Consider the following 22,563-nt stretch of genomic DNA (forward strand, 5'->3'; position numbering starts at 1 on the left):
GGTTTATTCTCTTGCTTGTCCTCTGAAGTTTCTTCAAGATGTTCCTTCCTGCAACCGCCCTTCCCCAGCACAGAAGCCCTACTCAGCCTTAAAGTTCAGCTCAGGTGCTGCCTTGCCTCAATACTCCTGTCTCTCTGATCTCACCTTATCCTTGACATTCTCTACACACCATGATACCAAACCTTAAACTATACCATCTTACTGTGTATTGGAAGTGTGTCACAAAAGCCTTTCTGTCCAACCAGAGATAATAAATATACCTTATACTCAGGAAAATGATGAAGACATTGATACACCCAAGAGAGCAAGTAGAAATCCAGCACTCAGGTGCCTCAAATCCTCAGAGAGAGATGTTTATGTTCCTTTGCATTGTTAAAACCCTTCTTTTCTGGTATAAGTTGGCAAAGGTGAGAAGGTACACAATGCCCAGGATCATAAATATAATCTTTCAGAGCTAACTCATCCCTGGGAATCAATGTTGGTTCTCAGAAATCCCACTCAGGGACCCAAAAGGATATATCCACTTCTGCAATAGTCTCCTTGAAGAGGGCCATATAGCACCCAGTGCAAGGTGAAATGACTGAAGGTAGCATGAGGAAAAGGATGCTAGGAGTCAGAATGCAGGATGCAGGAATAATACAGCAGTTCCCATATTAACTTGACTACTTAAGATCTTTCCTTAGGCTTTCTTAATGACTTTGAAAACACAAGTTAGGGTCAGCTTTTAGTGAGAATAATCATTACACATGAATGAAAGTCAATTCTGATGTAATTTCAGCCATAGAAAGCCACAACTCGGTCAAGAAGGAAGGGGGTGGTCCAGAAACTGTAGTTTGAAATAAAACATAGAGCTGTGGGTTCTAAGGAGGCTTATTAATGCCTGGTGCATCTGGAACATTTGTTAAATGTTTAGCCCTAAAACTGAATGATCCAGTGAATACATACATTGAAGCCTCCCAGTGTGTTTAAAAGGCTAATATAACTCAGCAGAAAATTGCCTCCAAACTCTTACATTAGTTTCAGAGTATTGTAACGCTATCTTAAGCACACATTCACTTGTATTACATGGCATTCATATTCATATTATCCATTAAAATATTGCAACTTCCATGGGGGAACTTAGTTCTTCTTGTGTCTTTCATCAGGCAGTATAGAAATGACAACAACCCATCCTTAAAAGCAAATTGGAGAGAGAAGTTAGTTCCATTCATGATACCAGAACCTCTTGGGCCACCTGAGGAACGAATGAAAGAAAGGCATGTGGCCTCAAGAACGTCACTGAGCCTTAGATTCCTCATCTAATTGTCTCAACTATAACACGGTGAGAAATAACAGTGAGATTATGGAGACTAAATGGAATCTTCTACAGAAAGTACAAACCAAATGACTGGCACATAGTCAATGCTCAAGTAATGCTATACCATGGACTGACTACACTTAAGTTTTAGGAAAGGTCCATAGATTGCTACTAATTCTGCCTAAACCATGCCCCTTTCAATAAAACCTTATCCACATACACACAAACCAGGCCAAATTTTTTTCAGACAGCACATTCCATGCCAGAGTCAGAAAATCCAGAGTCCAGCCTCTGCCAACCTTATTAGTTTTGCTAAATATTTCATTCTAGAGTCTTCAGAAAGCAGGTCTGTCTCTTGCTCACTTTCTCCCTCCCTTTCCCTGTCAAACCATTACACATGGATAAGAGGGCTCACAGGCTGCTATTGAATAGTGCATGGGAACAGGAAACAAAATACAATCACTGAGTATCAGCATCCAACTTCCAAACACCAGAAGAATATATCAGAATAAGTGACAAAGCCCATCAAATGAGGATGCTTGTCCCTTCAATTCAGTTCTTAGTATTTCTCATATTTGTTTTACAACTACATTCTCCTGGGACCCAAGAGTTGGAAGGGCCAATTATATTGTTTCATAATGGACCCTGACTTGTATTTGTGAGATACTAGGTTTAGTTTTCTAGCAGAAGCAGTGAAGGTTTGAGTTCTGTTTGTGGCAAGCAATGTGGAGACCATCAGTGTCCTTTCTCAGGAGCTGTCCTCCATGTGTGACTGGTGAAATGTGTGATTCAGACGAAGGAAAGTTATACAGCTGCAAGCAGCACCCACCCCCTATACCTGATCTCTCATCAACAAGCCTTCATCCCCAGGTTTGTTTACTTGCTTTAGTTTGGTTTATATCCCACTGATTTCAAGTTAAAGCATTCATCACTGATCCTACAAAAAAAGTAGGACCTGCCAATTTGATAGTACATACCAGAAGGGTGGGGCTTCTGGGCAATCAGTTGGCATCTCTCTCATACCCCTTAAACCCAGAGAACCACCCACTCAGGATCACATATATTGAGGAAGGTTGCATCTTCATCCTTTTCCCTAGAGAAGATAGAGTGATGGGGGTCCACTAGGCAGCTGATCCTGAGTTACTCAACTCACCCTTTGAGCTTCAGCTCTGGCTTTCTTGTTCTTTCCATCAAGAGACACACAGTAGAGAAATTCTCTGAGTGCTTCCTCCACCTTGCCTAGGGTGGCCAAAGCTTGTGCTTTTCTGAAGTGTGCCTGTAAGAAAGCATTAGCAGTGAATCACATCCTAGTTACCTTCTTAATGCAGCTACTATCAACAGTGATTTCTGAGTACTCACCAAGCAGTCACTAGCGGGTGGGGTGTTGTCAAAAGACTTTGGCTTTCATTCTAGTAACATTAGCAAACTATTCAGAATCCCATTTTAAAGACAACAAAAGGGGATCCAGAGAAATAACTTGACCAAAGTACAACAGCTAGAAAGCTGTGAAGTCTAAGTTTAAACCTGGGATTGACTATATACAAAGCCCATATTCTTAGCTTCTATGCTTACTGACTCCTCTCCATCCCACAACTGAGGATCACAAACACATCAGAGTCTCCATTGAACCACAGGCTACAATAGCTCAGTTCTCAATGTTCGTGCAGAGATGACTTGCCTCTCTTTCAACTAGTCTGGAAGACTGGTGGCTTGAGGTTGCCAGTTGCTTTTACAGAGACCCGAGAGACAGACAATGGACCCTCCAAGATCTCAAAGGTCACTAGCAGCAATCTAAGACTGGAACTGTGATCTCAGGACTTCCAGAGCACTCTTCTCCTCAAAGTGCAACCACCTTCCAGAAGTCTGAACAGTGACTGAGCCAATGCTTTTGCTTCTGGAAACTTAGCTATTTTTTCCTCTATTGCACATTTTCCAGACATAAGGAAATTTTATTGCATCAGAATTAAAACCCAAGTGCTGGGGTGTAGTGATATATTTATTATTTACTAAAACTTGCCTGCAGATTCAAAAAGCAAAATCAGCTTCAAGTTATAGAGGTCAGGCTACACACCTTTAATCCCAGTAGCCATAGAGCTAGGTAGGTGGTGGTGGTACACACCTTTAATCTTAGGACTCAGGATACAGACAGACAGATCTCTGTTAGTTCAAGACCACCCAGACCTACACAAGATCGATCCAGTCCTAAAGAGAAACAGCTCACACAAACATGATCTCAGCACCCAGGCTCACACACCTTTAATCTCAGAATTAGGTGGGTATATAAAACAAGAGCAAGGTCTCAGACCTGTCACTCATTTTCCAGGCACCCTGAGGAGAGTCGGCAGGACCAGCCCTTTCAGCCTGAGGTAGTAGAAAGAGCTAGTGGCCTGCTACTTTGCTTTTCTGTTATTCAGCCTGAAGCTTGAAACCCAATATCTGTCTCTGGGTCTTTTACTTTTCATATTACACTGTGGACTAAATTCTTTAGAAGGGCCTGAGCAAGGAAGAAGGAAGAGTAAAGGGTTCCCATCTCTTTGTGCCAAGTCTGAATGAAAAGGCCCAGGTGTCACTTTTCCGGTGATCCTCTTCCTCATCTTCTAACATATGTCTGCATGGTGTCAGGACCTGGCTAGGAGTTGCTTTCTTGAGCAGTGGTTACAGCCACAAACCTCTTGGGGACTTCTGTCTACGCCCTCCCTTCTTTCTGGATCCTAATCTTGGCCGCCACACTCCCTTGTTGTTCCTGCCAAGAGTATCCTTCTGAAGGAAAGCGAGCAGGGCACTGCAGAGCAGCTTTAGGGGGATAAGTGCTGGAAACTGGAGAGGCCTCTGGGTTCCCAGTAATGAACACAGTAGCAACTCACACACCCTGCTTCCGCACGGTGGCCAGCTTACTCCATTGCTAGCTGTATTACTAGCGAGCTGCTTTGAATGACATTAAGCCCTAGATAGATGGGTGAAATTGGGCTGCCTAATGGATTTGCTCCTTTATGGCATTTCACCAAAAAAATAAAAAATAAAAATAGTGTGAAATACAACAAACAATCTGTAGAGGTATATTCATTATACCCTTTTAGCCACCAAGGCAACAGAGTTCTCTGAACTTTCCCTTTCCCTTTCTCTCAATTGTGGGGAAATGAAACCCTGCAGAGTACTTGCATCAATTTTTTCTTTCACTGGAGAAATGTCTTTTCTCATTGCATCTAGAACCTGTTTTCAGTCCTCTTCCCATCAGGGTATGTAGATTTAGTTTCCTGTGCAAAAGGCTATAAGAGAAGCCCCTCTTGCCCTGAGGCAGCTCCCTGTCTTGAATGTTAGCCTGTCCCTATGGCAGTTTAATTTGTATTAAGTTGTAAATGTGTTCCTAGGGAAAAGAACACACTGATAGTCACTATCCATGAAAACTCTCTTATGAAAGACCAATGAGATTCACTTTAATATTATAGGCTCACTGTAAGACTCCAGCCTGGCCTCAAACACATGGTCTTCCTTGGATTACAGGCACATGCCACCACACCCAACTTTACAAGGCCTTATCTGAAGTTCCTAGATCTGAAAAACTTCTGGTTATCCAATGCTTTCATAGGTTTTACATCAAAATGCATTCGGCAGCAACATCAGAACTAAACTGATGTAAAGTGTTTTGTAGTATTTATCCTATTCAGTGTGATTTTTTGCATGTAAATTGCTTCAGAGAGTATGTTTAATTAGACTGACTGGGAGGCTGTCTGGAGATTATTGACGGTATTGCCTAGTCCATGGTTTTCTACCGTTAGAAACAGTCTGAATTCATAGGACACTTGTTCCCATAAGATTCAGATAGATACAGTGACCCTAGTCTTGGAGACACTGCTTTTCCCACCCTCGGGTTGTACACAGAGGACCTTAAACCAAGCTCCTGTAATGTTTATAGCTTACAGAATGTTCCATTTGTCATTCTCACCTTTGATCCTTATGCTTACCTATGAAGCAGTCATGGCAGATAGCAATAGTGTATTTAACAAATAAGAACACTTGAGTGTCAGAGAGTGTAGCCACTTCCCCATTGTCACACATTGAGGCCCAGACCTTGTTCTAGTCTTTTAAACAAAATACAGACATGTGGAGGAGGTTGGTCCTGATGCCAGGTAAAGATGCAGAAAGTGGTACTTTGTTTTCAAGTATCCCCTGTTTTGATGTCTATCCTGTCTTTCTTCTCTCCTCTCCTGTGTGACCTAGATTTTTTTTGGGGGGGTATACATACTGACATGTCAAATGACTGTATTAATGATTCAGAATGGCACAACCATTGTGTGAATATGAAGATCTCTTTAAGGAAAGCCATTTAAGCTCTCAGGAAACCTGGCTATCAGTATTATCAGTATACAATCATAAGGACCAGGGCAGTAATATCTTTCTCAGATCCCTCTCCCTATTATGCCTAGAAAATTATAAGAGTGATGACGATGGTGGTGGTGATAGCATACAGTTACATAATGCTACATGCATCGTTCCAAGCATCTTCCCTGCATGATCTTGTATAATCCCCACAACAACCCTGTTCAGTATTGCTTTTAATATAAGCATGTTATAGACGAGGGCATTAGACACAGAAAAATTAATTAATTTTCTCAAGATCATACAGCTAAGAAACGTTGCAGAGCTGAAACATGAAGTCAGGCTGTCTGGTACTGATTCCACAGTTTGAAAAAAAAAATTATGAAGACCAGGCTATCCTGAATGTCACCAACTGAATGTAGACTTGTTGAGAACTTTTGCAGACTTATACCTCCCTTTACTAAGGGATTTCCTGCACTGTCCAAATCATTCAGAAAGCCTTCTCCCTGTTCTTCCCAAGATCCACCATCTCCATCCCCAGAGGAACAGCTCTTCCTGACAGTCCCTTTCTGCAGTACAGCCCCTTCCCATCCCTCCTGTTCCACACTCACCTTAAAACCCATTGGCCGAAGTTTACATGCTATTTCTGCATCATGCAGTGCATCCTCATGAGACTCCAAGGTGAAATAAATTTGAGACCGATTGCTGTAAAGCAAATGGTCATTTGGAGCTGCCAAAATGAGAAAAAAAAAAGCCCTCATTAATGGCCCCCGGCACAAGTCCTGTATGAGGATGGATCTTGAAAGATAGGATACCTAAACTCTTTCTACTGGACAAAAAGGGTTAAATGTCATTTCCAGTCTTAATATTGCCCTGACTTTAACACCCTAGCTTCTCCACGTAAAGCAGTAATGTTGCCCTCCTATTTCAAGCGGGTCCCAGGAGGTGTGGTGTCCATAATGCATTAGAAACTCTCATGTAGAGAGAAACCTGACACTGTTCTGCCAGATGAGTGATGCACATTGCGAGTGTCCAGCAACCTGGCTCCTGAATGAGCCACCATCAGAAAAGAATGAAACCAGGGAAGAGAGAGAGGCAACCAGATGTGACCCCTATTTGGACACCCAACAAAACAATAGCGGAACTACCTGTGCCATTAACTCCCCCTCTCCGCAATGGCCAGTGCATATGAAGATTTCCTGGAGGAAACAGATATGCATTTACAACGTCCATGCTCCCATCGATGGCCAAATGAGAAAGTACCTTGACAAGGCTTTTAGGAGTCTTACTCTCACCATGACTGAATCACTAACGTTCAGGCCTGGATAGGTCTTCTACCCACCCATTCTTCAGATAGGAAAATCAAGGCCAATGAAATGAAGTGATAGGGCTAGAAGTCACACAGCTGGTTAGGGTCAATGTTAGTTGATGTTTAAGTTTTGAGGCTTGGGTGGAGGGAAGTTCCTTTTTCTAAGTGTGAGCATAGCATTTAGAATAGTAAAATACCAGCCATTTCCAGGATAAATATAGTCTATTGAAGAGGCCCCCTTTCCTCTTAGAAGGGTGAAGATGGTATTTGCATTGTTGCCCTGACTACTCCAAGGAGATTAACAAAGGCAAGATCCTGCTGAGGAAAGTGGTGACAGGGATAGAAGCAGAATGTGGAAAGAGGCGTTCCTGTCCAGGCCTTGGGGAATGGCCAAAGGGAACACAGCTTCTCTCCATACATAAATGGCCAGAACCTATTTCATCCATATTGCTGCATTCTTCCTCAAGTTCTGGGATACAGCTTCTACTGCCTGAAACAGGCTTTGATGTGTGCCTCTACCCCTCCCCTCAGGAGTGGGCTCAGGGAGGACCTGGGTGCCCATTGTTTGCTCTTGACTTTAGCATAGAGTTTATATTCTTCTCTGCCACTTTTCTGAAACCCGCTGTAGCCCACAACCTGCTTTGTGTAGGTACAAACAGGTTATGTGTTTCTGAGTGCATTTGTGGCCTTCAGTTATCACATCCCCTCAGCCCTGGTTTTGTTCCCTCCAACATAACCTGTTGCTGGCTTGAGTGGGATTCAACATGTGGAGATTCCAACCCATCCCTCCTCCATCCTAGGATTCCACATCCCAGTCTGCTTAGCTTCACTGCCTCCTCCCCAGCATGATTCTCTGGACACTGCGCCCTGCCTGCCTGCAGAGGTGCTGGCAACAGCTTGTGGTTCCAAGGCTACTTCCTGGGTCTACGTGGGAGGAGGCAGGCGGAGCAAACAGGTCCCTGAGAGAACTCCTGGAGAGTTCTGGGACTGCCTGAGTTGCCCTTGAAGCTAAAAAGCCCACCCTACCTCTTCAGGCAACTTGTGGAGAAGGTAGACAAAAGCATGCCCCCCCCCTTTGTAGACGGTCCCTTGTTTCCTTTGGAATCACGAGGAGAAGTTGCCTGGTCCTGCTGCCCATTGGGTTAGAGGGGTCAAAGGGTCTGATGTCAGGGCACAGACTGTCTGACTGTGGCGGGTGGTGGTGGTGGGGGCAAGTGCATCTATTTCAGCCAAGCATCGTGTGATAGGAAGCGGTGACAATGAGTCACAGGGCAGCAGGGAGCGAGCTCCCCCCCCTTCCGCCCCCCGCACACGCTCGCGGGATGCTTTCCGAGGAGAGCGTGGCCCACTTTGGTTACCTCAGCGTTACACAATCCCCGCCTGCCCGCCTGCCCGCCCGCCCGCGCGGAGGAGGGGCCGCCGGCCCGGGCGGCTCGAGGTCCTTATGCAACCAGTGCTCTCCTGACCTAATTCCAGGCCGGACCCACCCCACAGGGAGCCGCGGCCCCGGAAGGGACAACTCCCAGAGACGGGAGCCGCAGACTCGGGCGCCGCCGGGCCACCTCTGGTCGGCAAAAGCCAGGAGGACCGCGCGGGAGTTTGAGAAATAGTGCCAAGTTCTTCTCCTGGCAGGGAAGGTACCGGCAGGTGTAAGACGGAGCTCTGAAGTGTCCAGGAAAGAGAGAAATAGAGACGGTGACACTGAGCAAGGCAGAAACAATGGCAACAATGAGAAGAGACGCTCGAAAAGAGGAATGGAACGAAACATATAGAAACTGGGACCGGAGGCATAGAAACACAAAAGCAAGCGTAAGATACGCAAAAGAAAAAAAAAAAAAAAAAAAAAAAAAAAAAAAAGCAGTAGAAAAAGAGACACGGAGGCCCAGCCAAAGGAAGCTAAAGTAGGGAAGCCAAACTCCTAGAAATGTCCCTCCTCCTCCTCTTGGGCCACAGCCACTCACCCCACCCCCGACCTCACCCCTACCCCACCCCCACCCCCCACGCGCGCTCCAAACTCTGCCCTGGTCCATCCCCCATCTTGCAGCCCGGTTCATTCTCCCGCCCCCTCGCGTCGTGACCAAGCCCTCCCGGCCCGGTAGCAGCGCGGAGGACTCACCCAGCCGAACTGCCTCGTTGTATTTCAGCAGAGCTGCCTCCACCTGGCGCTCACGATACAGCTGGTTGCCCTCGTGCCGGAGTTGCGACGCCCGCGCGGGGCCCGGGAACAACTTGCCCAGAAGGCCACTGAGTACCACGTTGACTCTCAGTTGCAGTGGTGCCGGCTGCCCAGCCCGCCGCGTCCCGCGTGCCCTCCCGCTGGCCACCATGAGAGCCGAGAGCTTGACCCCGCACAGCGCACAGCGCCGGTCGGCGGCCCGCCCACGTTCCAGGCACAGTTTACAAAAGGTGTGGCCGCACCACAAGGACACGGGGTCTGAGAGAAATCCGTGACACTTCCGGCACTTAAAGCCATCCCATACCTCGGGGGCCACGGCCGCAGCCTCCCCTGCCTCTTCCACGGCCACCTTGCAGCAGTTTGAGGTGCCGCTCTGGTCCGAGGTAGCTGGCGCCACCATCCCCTTTTGCGGGACGCTCTCAGCCAGGCAGCGCACCAGCTGCTCCAGCTGCTCAGCCACTAGCTGTTGCCTCTCAGAGAGCTGCCGGTACACCTCGAGGGCTTCCCGAAGGCGCCCCCCGGATGCCAAGGCATCCGCCTGTGTGAGGAGGACTTTGCACTCTGGCGGCGTCGAGGTCCCCGGAGGCTGCGTTTGCTCCAGCTCTTGCGTCGGGGGAGGTTCAGAGCCCTCGGGAGACGCCTCTGGGTGGGCCACCGGGTCTCCGCTGGCCACTGATGCCGCCCGCTCTTCCGGCTCCGCCAGCTCCGCCAGTTCTAAGTTGTTGCTGCCGAGCTCGGCGGGCAAGCTCAACATCTGTGCAGACTGAAATGAATCCATAGAGAGAGGGACCTACGGAGGTTGAGGGGGGGAGGCGTCTAGGAACAGGGAACTAGCTGGAAAGAGCGGCAGCTGGAAGCAATCTGCGCTGCCATGAACGCGGGATCGCAGCGCGCCCGGCTCTGCCTCGCCTCACGAGCTCCATGCCGGCTGCCCCGCGCCGCCTAATAACTGTCTTGTCTCAGCAAAGTGTTATATAAAACGTGACCACGTGACACCCCACCACGCTGCTCATTGGCCGGCAGCGGGGAAATTGTTACAAAACCAGACAGTTTTGTAACAGCGTTGCGCTTGCTTCTTTTGGCTTAGCGTTTCTTGGCTTCTTTTTTTGAGGTTGTTTGTGTTTACTCTTTATTTCCCACTCGCGACTTGGATCCTTTCTGGACCTGGGAGAGGAATGCAATCTCTTCTTCCACACTTTTCCATCTCTAAACTCTTTCCCATCCCACCTCTAAAGTAGCCAGCAAACAGGTCCGCTCTGCCAGCCGCTTGCTAGAGTCCCCTGCCCAGAGAAGCCGGTCCCAATAGGCTCCAGGCACAGGATCTGCTGGAACTCCAGTCTCCCCTCCAGGGGGCGATGGTTGCGGTGTGCACACGGAATGGGTAGCCGAGGGGCGCCCAAGAAGCCCTCACTCTTTGTTCCCTAGAAGAGCCTTAAGTGCCTGCACCGAAGCTCCTGAGTTTCCTGGGGGAATTCCCTCACAGAGACTTAGGGCAGTTTCGAGAGAGTTCTTTGTTTCCCACTTAGACTGCGAATCCCCGAGCCAAGGGTCCAACAGATGAAAAAAGTTGGGCAGCCCGTGCTATGCCATGCCCGGCAGCAGGGAAAGCACAAAGATCCGGATTGCTGACTGGGACCCCAGGGAGTTGCCCTCCAGCCCTCCTCCTCTTTTTCTCCCCTAACTCTGAACGGAACCTGTTGTGGAGCTAGCAGTGGGCACCCAGCAGGAGATTCGCTGGCCCCAGGACCCAAGAGGCCATTTGGGCACACCCTCCAGAGCTAAGTTTGTTGAATCTGGTGGACACTCGGGGGCGTGAGAGAGTATCGGGTGGAAGACATGGGGCCAAGGCAGAGCAAATCCAGAAGAAAGTCAGAGAATTCAGGTACAGCCCAGCTACCAAACAGCCCACAGGTTCATAGGAAGTAACTTCTGGCAGAGGTGCCTCACCATAGGACATGCACCCTTGGGCTAGGCTGGACTTGGGCAAGCGGGGGTGGGGTCTCAATCAGGCAAACATTTTTAAATGCCAGACTAGTTACAAACCACACAGAAGCTTACTGCCAGCTCCTGCATTTCAGACCAGAGCCGTTAACAAAATGAACAGACAGGTTTCCATACATAAAGGAACACCACTCTTCAGGGACAGTTGTGCTGCTACTCCAAGAAGGAAGAAGGCAGAGCTCAAGATTACTTTCAATTGGCCTCCCCCTCCAGTGCCTAGAGGTCCTGCACAGTGTTCAAAAGAAGATTCCCAGCGAAGTGCCACCAAGTTGACTCCTGCTGTGGTCATTTAGCTGGGGGACTTTGGTCAATAGCATCAAAACACTTTATTTTCGCTGCTAAACAAAAGTCTGGGATGGTTTTAGCTGGAATAAAATTTTGTTTCAGAGTTGGGATGTCAGACTCTCTCCCAGCACTGAGATCCTTAATCCAGACATAAGCCAACCAACACCAAGGTTCCAGAAATTAAGTACAGATACTGTGTGCAGCACACGCTCTCTGGTCAGACAGGACAGTAAGCATGGGACAGAGAAGTGAAGGAAGGCAGTTTATAGACTAAAAGTGAGTAAGAAATGAAAGTAGGCTCCGGATACAACCAGGAAGGCAGGATCAACATAGGAAAATTTGGTCTAGTCTTTGCTTTGTCATGATTCACTGTCAAACAGACCCTGAACACATCCTTGGGGTCCAAGGTTTCCTCCAGTCCTAACCTTGAGTGTTCTTGCTCCTAAAACCAGATTTTAGGTGTTAAATGCCAAATCCCAAATAACTATACCATGTACCATGGAGGGGAACAGGCAGAGGCTTGGTACTGGAGACAATTCAGCAGCAGCAAATACTGTCCTCTATCAGAGTCCAGCCTGAACCAGAGTTTGAAGATAGGGAACCCATTAGGAGATGGGCCAGGAGATGGAGGAGGTGAAGAAGCTGTAGCTTCTGGTGGCTTGTCTAGGATTGGGACACTCCCTTCACCCCTTAGTTTACTCTAGTGTCAGATGAGGTACCCAGAACCAGCTCTATGCCTACCACTTCTGGCATATAAGGAAGTTAGATATAGAACTAAGGAAGGACAATCTGTAGGACACAAAGAGATAAATATGAAAAGATCCATGACACCAGTAACAATGAAACCTCTTAATTTAAAAGCATTATCCTTTTGCCATCTTCAAAACATTTCCCCAGATTGTTTTCCAAAGATAGAGATGGGGGTGTACCTTGCTTCTCAGACCACTCTGTCAAGTAAGATCCTTAACTTTATCCATCCTTAACCAATTGTGATGGAGAAACAAGGATGTCAGACAGGCTGGGCAAAGGATGACAGTCCTACGCTACGAAGCATGGACAAGGATGTCCTGTTCATAGGAGACCTTCTGAATACCTGCATGTGCATGACACTGACTGTGGATTTGGTTAGGAATATTTCTGCTTGTCAGGGCAATGTAGGGTGCTCTGGTGTAAAAGGTAGCTACACCTAGCAGGCTGTCTCCACAAAAGAGCTTCACACTGTGGTCCACTGTAGTAGACTATACCCAATGAGCATTCCACTAAATGCTGGGAAAAACTACTACAGCACTTGTCTTTCCTTCTTTATTTAAGTTAAACAAACACTAGTCTCATATACATTTGGGGATCAAGTCTCCTACTGAAAATAACCTCTTCTATTCTCTTAGTAATAACTGGAGGATCTTTGGAGTGAGGGTAGGTGGAGGGTGTTGGCAGCATTTGTTTTCAGATATACAGTCCCCACTTAACTTATTTTGTTAAGATTGCACATGGCCAAAATGAATTGGGAAGAGAGCAAGAATTGAAGTACTTCTCACTTTCTACTGCCTACAAGGAAAGTGTCCCAGTTAGGCTCCCAGGAAACTTCCCGGGTCCCAGGGAGAAGAGTAAACAGGACCAGACCTCAGCTTTCCTCAATCATCACAACTACCTCATTCATCTAGTGAGCTTAACATACAATTTCATTAATGATATCTCTTTAAAATAGGTTTGGGAGTCACTGACATTTTCATTCACTTTCAGAAATTTGAGTATCACCTACTTAGAAGAATCTACTCCTAAGTACTAGAGCTTTCTGTAAGCAACCCTTAGCTCCCATGTGTTTTTTTATGGACAGTAGCACATCTTTTTCCCCATGTCTATGTACTGATTTTCTGAGTAAACTAGATGTTCCATGAAGTAAACAACAAAACAAAACAAAAACTAGTGTCTTGTGTCGTTCTTGTCCCCCTCAGAACACATCACTTGAACAGGTTTTCTCAAATATAACATTATTTCTCAACAATAATGAATATTTTAGTCTAGACTGGAAACCTACAGAGGGGCAGGCAGAAATCCAGCTCAATGAACCTCTGCACCAGCTCATTCATAAAAGACCAGAGCAGGCACGTAGACAGTGAATGTTTAACATTCCTGGGATGAAAGAATCCAGTCAAAGCCAAGGACACAGATGAGAAGTGAGCAGCTTTCTCCCCTCCACACAGACGATGCAAAGAACCTTGGCCAAATCGCTTATTTTTTTCTGTACCCAAGTTTCTCATTTCAGAACCTGGGATCGATTTACACTCCTAAAAGACATTCACATCTTCGTATGAGAAAAAGGCTGCTCATTGCTATGCAGAATAACCCAAGCCCAGCCCTGGTTTCACAGATGAGGAAATTAAATGCCAGAGAAAGCTAGTGACTTACTGCAAGTCACAATAGGAGTTTAGGACACAGCCAAGATTAGAAGCCAGGGCTTCTGTCTCTATGAGGATTTTCCCATGTGATCATTTTGCTTCCAAAGGACACAGAGCATCTGTCCAAATAAGTAAGAAATTATGTCAGATTTCCTATCTCTAAGACTTCCATCAGTTCAACTAATACACACTGAAAATGCACTGTGTGCTAACGAAGCTGGCATTTTGGAGCAATAATAATAGGCTATGATGTACACGCTCCCTACGTTCCAGTAGCTCCATGAGGAAATGAGAAGGGAAGATCTGAAGCAGTTAAGTGAAGATAACAGGCAGTATATAATAAGTGCCAAGACTGGAGGAACAGTGTGTTTATGGGGAAGCTCAAAGACAACAGACTGTGGCACTTCCCATCTCACAAAAGAAGGTGCCTGTCAGTTAGGGGCTTTGAACAGCTGCTTCTCAACTCAAGGGGGGGGGGCTCCATCTATATTGGGGCTGGGTTCCCTGGGGAAATGGGGGAACATTCCAAGCTGAGCTGGGTCAAACCCCAGGGCATCTTTTTTGTGATACTGGAGATTGAACCTAGGGTCCTCCGCATTCTCTGCAGGTGCATTATGCTGTACTCTCAGCCCAAGCGTCTGTAGTTTTTAAAGTTCTCCAGGAGACTGTGAGGCTCCAATTGGTCTAGTGTTCACCTGTGGAAATAATGAGGTAGGTCCTTCTTTCTCTCCTTCATCCTCAGTATCCCCAAAAGAGCCTGGGATATCAAGAGTTCTTTGCTACATTTGAGTGGAGGGCAAACTGATGATCTAGAGATTTCCAATGGTGAGGACTCTTGCCAAGCATGAGGCAAAGCAAGATCATAAAATACTAAACCAAGGAAGCTTTGTTACATTTATTACCAAGACAATTCAGAACTGCTTCCATAGCCAGTGAAGCTGTTGTCCAAAGTACAAAAATGGAGCAAAGTTGTGGAGCTGGCATCCGTGTAAGAAAGTCAGAGAGAGGTTTTTGGGTTTTGTTTGTTTGTTTTTTTGTTTTTCCCTGCTGGGAGCGTACTGTTTTAACTTCACTGTGTGACTCAGCCCAAGCCACTTTCCCCTTTTCTTTATGTGTGTTCTTTCTTCACCTATTAATAATGATGTCCAACGGTCACTGTCAGGATTAGCTAGCTCCCAGTGATGGAAAAGGCCCAGCAAAGCTAGTCCTGATGTCATTCCTGGGAACAGAAGAAATCCACAGCTGCCTGCTAATAGTGATGAGTGAAATGTGTGGGTGCTGCCTTCAGAGTAAGCATATTCTTCCCAGGAGGAGAATGAACTAGGCATCTAAGTCTGGGATATAGTGGCACAGTGGCCAATGTGGAAGATCTCATGGCCCTGGCAGGGAGCATTCTGACCTAGGAGAGAAGAAATAAAATACAGGTTAAAAGATTCACCATGGGTGTATTTTCTGACATTGGCAAGACTGGAAAATGGTTAGAATCAGGGGTCAGCTTTTCCAATTATACTCAACATTTCAAGTTTTATGCTTTAACCATTTGGAAGGGCAGGGATCCTGTTCACACTGTTGGGAAAACATGGCCACTATCCAATAGCTAGAGCTTTGTCCCTCCCACTGTGAAAAGCACTACATATACCATTCAGTGTTAACTCGCTATTCCCCATCCCCACTCTACTATCCACCTCTGTCGACTGTTTTGTGATAGTAGCTCAAATAAGGGGATTCACAGGACTTTCTCTTTTTATAGCTGAATTAATTCAGTTTAGCACTGTGTCTTTTGGTTTTACCCATACCATGGTATATATCAGAATATCCTAATATTAAAAGGATGAATGATATTCTGTTGAATGTCTACACATTTATCTATCACTCCATTAATGGACACTTAGACTGAATCTCCTTTGAATCATTGTATATAGTGCATCTGTAAACTGAGGCAAGCAAATATCCCTTTGAGATCGTGTGATTAACTCTGCAAAGTATATACCTAGAAGTGAAATTGCTGGATCATGTGGTAGGTAGTTCTATTTTTAAAGGAACATCCATACCATTTTTTTTTTCACAACAACCAAACCATTTTGCATTCCACTAGCAATGCACAAGGGTTCCAACTTCTCCACTTCCTTGTCAACACATTTTAAAAATAGAAGCCACCCTAATAGGTGTGAAGTGTTATCTCATTGTAGTTTGAATTAGCATTTTGTGATGATCAATGATGTTCAATATATTTCCATATGCTTTTTGCACACACACACACCCCTACCTTTCTTAAAGAAATACCTATTCAAGTTTCTGTATTCAATTTTAATATGTTCGAATTGTTTCAAATCACTGAATTCTAGTAGATCTGCAGCCTGTCAGTTGCTCGGCAAATACATAACTGATGAATGGTTTTCTCAGCTTGTGAATTACCTTTTCACTCTGCTCGCACAGCACATTCCTTTTTGGAAACATTTGTCAGGACCAGGATTTTGACATTGTAATGTCTATGAAGCTAGGCATTGTGGAATGTGCTTGCAATCAGAATCTGGGAGACTGGGCACAAGGACCACCACTAGTTCAAAACCAGCCTGGGTTTCAGAGTAAGTTCCGGGCCACCCTGGCCTGTAGGGCAGACCTTGTTTCAAAAACAACAACAAAAATCTAGCCATGAGATAGTGGATAAGATTCTCAGTGTTTTTGAACCTACATTTGCGAGCTTGTTTTTTTTCTTTTCTTTTCTTTTCTTTTCTTTTTTTGCTCCTGAAAAATTAGGATGATACTTATAGGAGAACCTAGTTTAGAAGGTTGATATGATGAGTAAATGATATCATCATATCAGATCTTACCTCAGTCTAGTATACGTTAAATATTTAACACCTGGAAGGCCTTATTCAGTATCAGCTGTACGAAGGAATGAGAATGACATAACTGGAATGTGTATTAGTTACCATCAAAAATTGTATCCAACAATACTAAATAAACAAGTTGAACACAGCACTTAATACTAGTATAGCAGTCTGCCGTTTCAAAAAAACATTTAGACATGTATCACTCATTTAACAGGCCCTGCTGGGAACATAATCATGAGTAAGACACAGTCCTGCAGAACTGAGTGGGAGAAATAAACCGGGTTGATGAGTGAGTGCTAAGAAGAAAGAAACACGAAGGGGAGGTGGTACAGAGGGGAAGCAATTCAGATTGGGGGAGGACCTCCTGGAAAGATAATAAGGGCACAGAATTCTGCACAGTTCAACAGCTAAGGGAAAGAAAGGGCAAGCTAGAAGGACTGAGTGTTCTAGGTACACCAAGAAACTAGCACAAAGGCTAGAGGTGAAAGGGACTGCCTTGGGAAAGAAGTATTAGTTTGCTGTGACTGCAGTCTAAAATTTAAGCAAAGAGAGGGATAGGGGAAACTAGAAGGCGCAGCACTAGTCAGTCATGAAAATTGTTTTGGATCATAGTAAGGGGTTGGAATCTTTTCCTTTTCTTTAAAACACAACAATCTTACTATGTAGCTCAGGCTGGCATATCCTCAAGAGTTTGCATGAGCTACTACACTCAACTATAGGAGTTGGAATCTTTATTTTAGAAATAGAAGAGCTAGACAAGGCCTTAGAGAAAAGAAGCTATATGATGTTTTTCTTTTAGGAAGGTCTCTTTGGTAACCGTAGAGAGACTAGAATACAGCTGAGAACAGAAAGAAGCACAGTATTTGAGAGGCATTCCAAATAATAGAGAGCAGAGGTGGGCACTTAATGCATGACCTCGGTTGACACTTTGCCAGTTAGTGACTTATGTATTCGCACAGTTTCCTTCCAGTTGAGCAATGGGGTTTGAGGACAGTTAAATAGCTGACACAAGATCTTTCTGTCTAACTCACTTCATGAGATCCATCTGGGAGACAGGTTTCCATATCTGCATGTATATCTGCATGTATCGACAAGTTTCCATATCTGCTCCCTTTAAGAGCTCCAACCCCTGCTTTCCTGGTGGCTGCTATGCAATAGTCTGTTGTTTCAGGAATGATTTATCAGTTTTCAATTGCTCATCAATAGCTTTGAATCCTTAACCTTCAGATCATTCTTTTTCCCTCCAATCCAATGAGTGCTAAGTGAGTATGAAGCCTATAATTGAACCTGTCCATCCTGGGGGGCTCAGATAAACAGGCTGGAAAAGGCCAGAAAAAGGGGACTATTGTCATCTGCAGGAAGATAGATGCAACTGGAAATAATTTTATTAAGTGCAATCAGACACAGACCAACACGTTTCTACCAATTTGTACATCCTGGATTTAGTATCACACATGTATATAGAACCTGAAAACAGAAATGACATTGCCTAGAGAAAATGACTAGGAATAATAGGAGGGAGAGAGGAGAAGGGAAGGAGGAGAGGAGAATATAGTCAAAGTGCTTGATGTATGAAAAAAACTCTTTATGAAATCCATCACAATGTATAATAAATAGATGCTGACACAAAAGATCACTTGATTGTAGACAAAAGGCCAAGAAGTGATAATGAGAATTTTATATTAAAAAAGTCAAAGTCAGCCACAAATAGCTATGAGATATAGCCAGTCACATTTGTCTTATAAATCCCTATCTGAAAACCAAGGGGGGATAGACAAAACAATGCACTCAAATTCAATAACTTTATAGATGCCTCTTAAAAGTAAATGTGCATTCAAACTGAGTAAACACTCGTCTATCAGTATGCTGAGCAAATGTGTTTTTTGATCTAATGTCCTTGAAGATGATAGGAATTTTCTCCAAAACTCTACTGTTTGTTCACTTGGGAATATATCCCCATCCTAGAATTGCTGAGCATGGTGTTATCAAACCCAAGCTGTCAACCAAGATACATAGGTATGTTTCTATCTGGGACACTTGTATTAAGAAGATTTTATTTTGGTGAGGATGGAAAATTCGTGGAGAGAAGAAAAATGAACAAGGAGGTGAAGTTACAGCTTATAGAACATCCATCTAGTGTACCTACCCTAAGGCATCAAGATGATGGAGCATTGTGTGAGTGAATGGTGAAGCACTGACTATGCAGAGGGCGATGATGGCAGCATTATTCTTTCGTATCCAGGAAAGTCTATGATTGAAAAGGGAATTTTGGTGATACAAAGCACATGGGGCTACAAGCTGCTGGGGTACCAGTTCCCATTCAACAGTCGAATGCAACTACGCTCTCAACAGTTGAGTGTATAGGTCACAGAGCCTGTGAAGGTAAATTTCCTTGGAATATGAGAGTCCAGGTTGAGTCTTGTGAGAGACCAGCATTTCTTATGGTCTACCGCCCTTCCAAGACTTGCATGAGCAGCAGGAAAGGCTCTGTTTGAGAACCCTGGGCTCTTTACTCCCATTATATGGAAGAGGCATCCAGTAAAGGTGGTTCTTTTGGAGGAACAACTACAGCACCCTCTCCCTGTACCATGGTAACTAGGAAGTCAGAAAAAGGCCAAGTGTGTAAACTGCCATGTGTGTGAACTGGAGTCAGGATCACATATCAAGCATGACATCTTCACTGTCTCAGCATCCCACAAGGGTGGTCATCCCCATTGTCACCCTGAAGACATCTAAAGAGATAAAAGAAGTACATTTAGGCCTGTGCAGGTAGAAGAGAGACAACACTAAGGGTGATAGGGTTTCTAAAGACCCAGATTTATTCAAGGGACATTTTTCAAATACTCACCCTGTACAGAATAGCATTACAGGCTCCACAGGTGATAGAACCTTGATGAAATCTTGGGTGTAATCTCTCAAAAGGCTGTGCTTTCCCAGAAAAGCTAAATGTTGACCTAAGCACTTCTTTCTTAATTCAACGTAACAGGGAGGAATGAGTACGTGCAGAAAGGAAGTCTACCAAACCTGGTCTGTTTTCAGTCAGGATATAAAGGAGAGGGTTGAAATGACCTTCCAGGGGTGTTCCCTCTCTTTCCTGGCTCTATATGGGAAGTCATTCGGGTGGTATGCTCTTGGGGTCCCTCCCCTGCCTCTCCCTGGACTGAAGGTAGGTCTGCATTGGGCCACTTCTATGAGTGCTAGAGGGAGAGGGATGGGAAAGAATGCCCTTCCTTAGGGAAATCTGGTATCATATCCATTTATTCACATTTTAGTTCACATGGAGGCTGTGAAATAAGGCAAGATGTCTTAGGCACCAGTGACTTCTCGGTCCACAGAAAAACTCCAGGAATACAGTAAATGCTCAATACATATTCACCACATGATCGAATTGCTAGTGTCTCAAATATCTACCCCACTGCTTCATGTGGACATTCAAGCTTTTGCTGACCTGCAAAGAAACTTACTTTCTTATTAAAAAAAAAAAAATCTCCCCAGAGGAATGGATTGTGTGGTAGGTTAAGAAGGTTCCCCATTTTTCATTCTTTTCATCACCAAAAACTCCCACCAAATGTTTTGTTTGCCTTTTATCCAGGACACCTCCATCCCTCTCCTACAACAAAAGAGCCTTCAAGGATCTATGTGTACCTTACCGTGGGCCTGCAGAGATGGTGGCCTGCCTTACTTCCTCCCTCAAGGAGCACTGCTTTCCTTTCAAAGCCCCAGTTGCTTCCTCCTCCTCCGAGCCCTTCCTGAGAAAAGCCTACATGCCATGGTCCTCTTCTGACTCCCTTAGCTGCACAGCTGAGTGACTCATGATATTACAAGTAAATATGCTTGAGTCATTTGAGTCACAGATAGGGCTCCAGAAGCACTTTTCTCCCAAATAGACTCTGAAGCCTTGATTGTCATTCATGGTGCCATCCGCTTCTTGATCCTCAGGAATAAGGCACTGTCACACAGGTAAGCAGATCAAAATGACAAGAGAACTGATCAGAGCCTTTCAAGTCAAAGACATTTACTTAGTGCAATCCTGGTTGACTTACCTTTCTGCAATCAATTTGCTACAGATGATGCTAGACAGATAAGTTACTCATGGGCCAGAGAGATGGCTTAGCCAGAAAAGGTACTTGCTATCAACCCTGTTGACCTGAGCTTCAATCCTTAGAACCCCACATAGAGAAAGGAAAACACAGACTTCTGTAAGTTGTCATCTGTCTTCCACATGCTAGCAACTTGTGTGAGTTTTCTATGAGCTTGTTACATGCCTTTGGTCTCAGCTTCTTCAATTTAAAAATTAGGGGAACTTCTACTTCTGGCTAAGAGGGAGTAATATGGTATGTGTCTCCCTTACTACATGAAAACAAATAAAGATAAATGATACAAATCAAAAATTCTCCAAATGACTTGACAGATTTTGATGATCCCTCCTGGAAGGACTCACCCTCCTTGGGAGGGGAAGTGGGGGAGGGTCAGGGAGGATGAGAGGATGGGAGGGAGAGGGAACTGGGATCTGTATGTAAAATAAGAAAAATAAATAAGAATAATAATAAAAGAAGAATTCCCAAGACACTACTAGAGCAGCAGGATTGTGACTCTCAGTCTAACCTGAGCTATGTGATCACAGTTTGTCTCAAAATAAGTTAGTTATAAACAGATAATAAATAGTCAACTGTTTTTAACAATAGCAACCATATGCATTGTGAACTCACATAGGTTACCTGAACCCTCTCCTCACTTTCCTCCATTCAGATTGCCCAAGTCCTTTGGATGCTTGCCAGGAATAGCCATATCATCTCTGTCCATCTCCTTTCCCTTGGGACTCATGTGATCCCAACATCACTTGGTACTGGGGGAGGTGTTGTGAGTAGTTTTTTCAGCAGCCAGTCTGGACCCACAGTGGCACCAGCCCCAAATAACACATAGAGACTCTGTATTTGATATAAATGCTGTTGGCCAGTTACTTGTTTCTTAGATATTTGAGACACTAGCAATTAAGCTCTGTCTTAATTATTAACCCATTTCTATTAATCTAAGTATTTCCACGTGGTCTCATCGTACCGGAGAGAGGCTGGTGTTGTCTCTCCCCGGTCTCTACATGCTGACTCCTCCCTACTCCTTCCGTGAATACTCCTTGTCTCCCAGCCCCACCTATCTTGCTTTCCTATTGGCCAACAGTGCTTTATTCATTAACCAGTATGAAAAACATATTTACAGAATGGCATCTCCCATTAGGGGGACCTGGTAGCCGCCACTCATAACGAGGACTCAAGTAGGCTACCTGTGTTCTCCTTCTTGGTCCACCACCATTTGGCTCACCTAAGTTCCTCAGCTGCTTGCCAGGGATAGCTTTTTCTTCTCAGCCTGTCTACTCCCTCTAGGACTCAACATATCTCACCCCTGATGTTCATCAGGGACCTTCCAGTCATCACATGTTACTGATACTCTCAGAACAATGCTGCTTCCTGACTGAGACACTCCAGTTGCCCTGTCCTACAGGCCTCAGTCAGGAAGCTATGAATTTATGAATTAGCTCTGTCTTGAACACTGTAAACACTAACTAACTCGAGATGGCAAAACTCAGTACAAGGGGGAAAAAGTGAAAAACCAAACTAATGTCACCCACAAAACCTACAAGTCTCATAGTAATGGCCCCTAACAAAAGTGATCTGAAAGAACTTTACAAAGACTTCTAAAGAATGATTATAACTGTGGTCAAACAAAGAAATTCTCCACTACATATAGTTACACTATTAAAAACACAGGATAAAGTAAGGATATTGAAAGCTACATGGTAGAAAGATCAAGTCACTTATGAAAAGGGGAATCTTAGAATAAGACTGATTGTTCAACAGAAATCTTTTTTCAATTAAAAAGTATTACTTCATATACCAATCCCAGATCCCTCTCCCTCCCATGCTCCCATGCTCCCCACCAACCCCCATCCCAAC

The 22,563-nt window shown here is 44.8% G+C and overlaps 1 protein-coding gene across 2 annotated transcripts in view; it reads right to left on the reverse strand.

Moving 5' to 3' along the window:
* Window positions 1–9,952, reverse strand: part of Lonrf3 (LON peptidase N-terminal domain and ring finger 3) — a 36,181-nt gene extending 26,229 nt beyond the window's left edge. For both annotated transcript variants that reach the window (XM_051178426.1, XM_051178425.1), the window contains exons 1-3: window positions 9,040–9,952; window positions 6,226–6,344; window positions 2,451–2,573 (exon numbers count right to left, since the gene is read on the reverse strand). In XM_051178426.1, the coding sequence (XP_051034383.1) occupies window positions 2,451–2,573; window positions 6,226–6,344; window positions 9,040–9,877 (1,080 nt within the window). In that variant the 5' untranslated portion in view covers window positions 9,878–9,952. The remainder of the gene's footprint in view (window positions 1–2,450; window positions 2,574–6,225; window positions 6,345–9,039) is intronic.
* Window positions 9,953–22,563: the final 12,611 nt, after the last annotated feature.

The sequence above is a fragment of the Phodopus roborovskii genome, unplaced genomic scaffold (assembly GCF_943737965.1).
Source record: "Phodopus roborovskii unplaced genomic scaffold, PHOROB, whole genome shotgun sequence".
Classification (NCBI taxonomy): Eukaryota; Metazoa; Chordata; class Mammalia; order Rodentia; family Cricetidae; genus Phodopus; species Phodopus roborovskii.